This window comes from Odocoileus virginianus, chromosome 6, assembly GCF_023699985.2.
Source record: "Odocoileus virginianus isolate 20LAN1187 ecotype Illinois chromosome 6, Ovbor_1.2, whole genome shotgun sequence".
In the NCBI taxonomy this organism is placed as follows: Eukaryota; Metazoa; Chordata; class Mammalia; order Artiodactyla; family Cervidae; genus Odocoileus; species Odocoileus virginianus.
In genome coordinates, this window is record NC_069679.1 from 18,092,414 (window position 1) to 18,097,442 (window position 5,029).

General features: G+C 37.0%; 1 protein-coding gene across 1 annotated transcript; it reads left to right on the forward strand.

Moving 5' to 3' along the window:
* Positions 1 to 1,153: 1,153 nt before the first annotated feature.
* LOC110149943 (olfactory receptor 4F3/4F16/4F29-like) lies at positions 1,154 to 2,101 on the forward strand. Its single transcript, XM_020912677.2, has one exon. The coding sequence runs from the start codon at positions 1,172 to 1,174 to the stop codon at positions 2,099 to 2,101; it is 930 nt and encodes a 309-aa protein (XP_020768336.2). The 5' UTR covers positions 1,154 to 1,171.
* Positions 2,102 to 5,029: the final 2,928 nt, after the last annotated feature.

The window sequence follows — 5,029 nt, forward strand, 5'->3', positions numbered from 1 at the left end:
CTTCAATCTTTCCCAGCATCTGAGTCTTTTCTAAATATCAGTTCTTCTCATCAGGTGGCCAAAGGACTGGAGTTTCAGCTTCAACATCAGTCCTTCCAATGAATATTCAGGACTGATTTCCTTTAGGATGGGCTGGTTGGATCTCCTTGCAGTCCAAAGGACTCTCAAGAGTGTCCTCCAACACCACAGTTCAAAAGCATCAATTGTTCGGCACTCAGCTTTCTTTATAGTCCAACTCTCACATCCATACATGACTACTGGAAAAACCATAGCTTTGACTAGACAGATCTTTGTCAGCAAAGTAATGTCTCTGCTTTTTAATATGCTGTCTAGGTTGATCATAGCTTTCCTTCCAAGGAGCAAGTGTCTTTTGATTTCATGGCTGCAGTTACCAACTGCAGTGATTTTGGAACCCAAGACAATAAAGTCTGTCACTGTTTCCATTGTTTCCCTATCTATTTGCTATGAAGTGATGGGACCAGATGCTACAATCTTCATTTTTTTGAATGTTGAGTTTTAAGCCAGTTTTTTCACCCTCGTCTTTCACCTTCATCAAGAGACACTTTAGTTCCTCTTCGCTTTCTGACATAAGGGTGGTGTCATCTGCATATCTGAGGTGATTTGTGTGCTTTGCGTAAATTGCAAATGTAGTTGTAGGTAGTGACACAAAATGATTCAAGACACATGTTATGTGCCAGAGATGAGGTGAGGTTAAGAAATGACACAACTTGAATGGCTGAAGGATTGCTGTATGAACAATTTAAAAATGGAATATGTGTGTTCTGGCAAATGCCATCTCTACCTCTTCTTTTTCTCTTTGTGGTGCACTATATCATCATCCCTACCCCTCCAACTCTGGCCATGGACATCTACTATGTTAGCATGTTTGTTCTATTCTCTTATTTATAGATGAGCAGTCCTGGAGGCTGTGGTGAAAGGGACATTGCACATGGAAGTGACTCAACTACTTTAGATGACCACAGGAAAAAATGCTATTTAGTAATTAAATGGTCCTGAGAAGGAATTGAGGAGATTTATAGTCTTTGGAATGTGAATATCCTTGAATAAGTGATCATTATATTAATAATATAAAAATTATTAATATTTTTGTTTTCTTTTCTTTTTCTTTAGTTTCCTCGTCAACATTCTAACTGATAAATCCATTCATGGGATGAATCACTCCATGGTGTCAGAGTTTGTGTTCCTGGGACTCACCAATTCCTGGGAGATTCAACTTCTCCTCTTCATGTTCTCGTCTGTCTTTTACATGGCCAGCATGCTAGGAAACTCCCTTATTGTTCTCACTGTGATGATGAACCCTCACTTACACTCCCCCATGTACTTTCTATTGGCCAACCTCTCCATCACTGACCTGGGAGTTTCTTCTGTAATTTCTCCCAAGATGATTTACGACATTTTTAGAAAACGTAAAGTCATCTCCTTTGGAGGCTGCATTGCTCAAATCTTCTTCATCCATATCATTGGTGGTGTGGAGATGGTGCTTCTTATAGCCATGGCCTTTGACAGATATGTTGCCATATGTAAGCCTCTCCACTATTTCACTATTATGAGCAGAAAAGTGTGTCTTCTGCTTCTTGTCGCTGCATGGATAATTGGCTTTATTCACTCTGTGGTTCAACTGGGTTTTGTTGTAAAATTGCCAATCTGTGGCCCTAATATAATAGATAGCTTTTACTGTGACTTTCCTCGGTTCATCAAACTTGTCTGCACAGACACCTTCAGGCTAGAGTCCATGGTCACAGCCAACAGTGGATTCATATCCCTGGGATCATTCTTCATATTGATCGCCTCCTACATTTTTATCCTCATCACTGTTCAGAAACATTCTTCAGGTAGCTCATCTAAGGCCCTCTCCACTTTGTCAACTCATGTTATGGTGGTGATTTTGTTTTTTGGCCCTTGCATCTTTGTTTACATCTGGCCTCACTCCACGTCACACCTAGACAAATTCCTTGTTGTTTTTGATGCAGTTCTCACCCCTTTTTTAAATTCAGTCATCTATACATTGAGGAACAAAGAAATGAAAGTGGCAATGAAGAAAGTATGCAGTCAATTTTTTATTTACAGAAGGATTTCTTAAATGCCCAAAGTATTATAAAGTCTCTTCACTGAGTTGGAGTGATGTTATACTTCTATTTTTAATATCGGGAGTTTCCAAGTACCATATTCATGTTTAGATGACACAGAGTAAAATAATATGACTCTTCTAAAAATGTTAGCTGAGAAACCATGTCACTGTCTATGGTTGGAGGAAGTACATGGTGTGGTAAAAAATATCTTCTGGAGAAGGCCAATTGCTTGTCTCTCAGGAGACATAATCTGATGGATTTATTATGGTCTCGACTTCTAGGCAGAGGACAAGATGCTTGAATGGCATCACAGACTCAATGGACATGAGTCTGAGCAAGCTTCAGGAGTTGGTGATGGACAGGGAAGCCTGGCGTGCTGCGGTTCATGGGGTCACAAAGAGTCGGACCCTACTGAGCAACTGAACTGAACTGAAACTTCAAAATTGTCTCTTTGGTGACAGAGTGGGTTATATAAAGGATTGGCAATTGACACTTAGTAAAGCAATACTACATGGAAATATATACATCAAGATGCCTATTTATTAATTTGTCATATAAAAATCAATTAAGTGGCCTGAACTTCCACATAAATGTAACTCATTCTTCAACTATAGGAAAATTTCTGGGAAGTTAAACAGTGATATAAACATTTATAAGTAGGGACACAGAGCAAGAAAAGTTAGCTGGATTATATAAATATTTAATCATATCAGATTTTGCTATTTAATGACTATATCTCCACACTAGGATAAGCCCACCATCACACTGGAAAAATAAGATCCTTAGGTCAAGACTTTTATCTGGACAGTTTTGGCTGAGCATCACAAGGCTTACCTTTTGACTATTTTTCATACTATTTTCCAGGTCATCTAATCCCTATGCTCTTACATACATTCTTATTTCCACATGTAACTAGCCAGGTTCTTCTTATTCCTTCTCCTGGCATGACTATTCCTGTTGCATTTGAATGAATTGCAAGCTAAATTTTAGTTTGGAAAATGCTTTGTATATGACTATATTCTCTTATAAAGGAATGAAGGATTTGTATCAACAGGTTTAGAATTCATACCCATTTCAACAAAGAGGAACTAAGGCTTATTCTCAAGGATGTACTGCAAATAATTCTGATTTTTATAGATCCTTATATAGTCTATCAATACTCCTTTGGTCTTACAAGCAGTCGTTATTTACTTTATATCTTATCTTACTTGATAACTTCTTTGCCTTTTCTCTTTACTTCCATTGCCTTTATATCATTTATTCATTGTTGAGTCCATTTTTGGACCCATGGGAAACTAATACCTGTATCTCCGTTTAATTTGTTGTTTAGTCGCTAAGTTGTGTCCTACTCTTTTGTGACCACCCCCCCTGCCTGGACTGTAGCCCACCAGTCTCCTTTGTCCACGGGATTTTCCAGGCAAGAATACTGGAGCAGGTTGCCATTTCCTCCTCCAGGGATCTTCCCAACCCAAGGATCAAACCCGCATTTCCTGCATCTCCTGCATTGGCAGGCAGATTCTTTTACCACTGAGCCACCTGGGAAGCTCTTTTTTAAAAAATTATCTTAAATTTCTTTTTTTTATACTTGTAGTTTTTCATATTATTAATCTGAACTCTTTGAATTACATGTGTCAGGATTCCGATCAAAGAAAGCTTAAAGTAACTAAAACAAAGAATTTAAAAGTTTCAGTTGTTCAAGAGGAAAAGATCTATAGATCTATTGTACAACTTGAATATACTTAACATTACTGAGCTGTACTAAAAACTGGTGAAATGTATGTTTATATACATAGATTTTTACCACAATGCAAAAACTCTTTTAATATTTTTTAAAAGAACTTACTGACTCAGGTTACTGGGATGTCTAATAGTGGATCCAGACTCACAGACTCCAGGATGTCAATTACTTGCACAGTTGGGGATTTTTCTCTCTCATTCATTCCATTTCTCTTGCTCCTTGCTCTGTTTCTTTCTCTCCTCCTTCTCTATTGACTATTTTTTCCTCTGTACACTGTTCTTATTTTCTTCTGTTGCACATGGACATTTTTATGCATTGTGTAGGGAGAGAAGAGAGGCTGCAAATAACAAATTTTAAGTCATTTCAGCAGAGCAACCCTGTAGGAAAGGGAAAGGTTTTCTTTCTTAACATCTATATTAAAACACAATGAAAGAATCCTAGTTAGCATTGTTTTAGCTCTATACCAGATCTTCCATGGACTACGTCTCGATGCCCACCTTAGTAGCAAGGGCCAAAGTGTGTGGTTGACAACCTCCAGAGAACTATATGATTTAAGGAGGAACATTTCTCAAATGGGGGAGGTGGGGTACTGTCATCAATGGAAGGAGAAAAGTGATTCAAGACAGACAAAAAGTTGTCACATCTTTTTTCTTATTGAAATAGAAGTTAATATCCTATGTTGAGATGTTCTTCCACCCTGTCCTCATCAGTGGAATACTAGCTTTTGCATATTGATTTATCAGTTCCACATATATGCTAATGATATTAATTCCTTTATTATAATATTTGCATTGTTTGTATTCAAATATTGTATTTGAATTTTTGTATTTGTATAATACAAATATTTGTATTTGTATTCAAATGTCTTTGAATAGTTGTATTCAAATGTTTCCCCCAATTTGTTGTTTTATTTTTAGCTTTAGCTATCACTTTCTGCAGCATAGAAATTGTACTTTTCATGATTCCAACTCCATAGAGCTTTTAAATTGTGGCATCATAATTTTACTAAAATCTTTTCCATTCCAAAAAATTCTTTCTTCTTTTTCTCTGTTCTGACTGGGAGATTTCCACTAGCACAGCTTACAGATTGCTTCTCTTCCATATCATCCAGTCTTCTTTTGATTCCATCTAGTTATTTTTTATTTCAGTTATTGAATTCTTCATTTGTGCTTGGTTCTTTCTTACTTTATCTAAGATTTTA

Excerpts from the sequence above, each read along its gene's own strand:
- LOC110149943 (XM_020912677.2), top strand. The coding sequence starts at position 1,172 with ATGAATCACTCCATGGTGTCAGAGTTTGTGTTCCTGGGACTCACCAAT.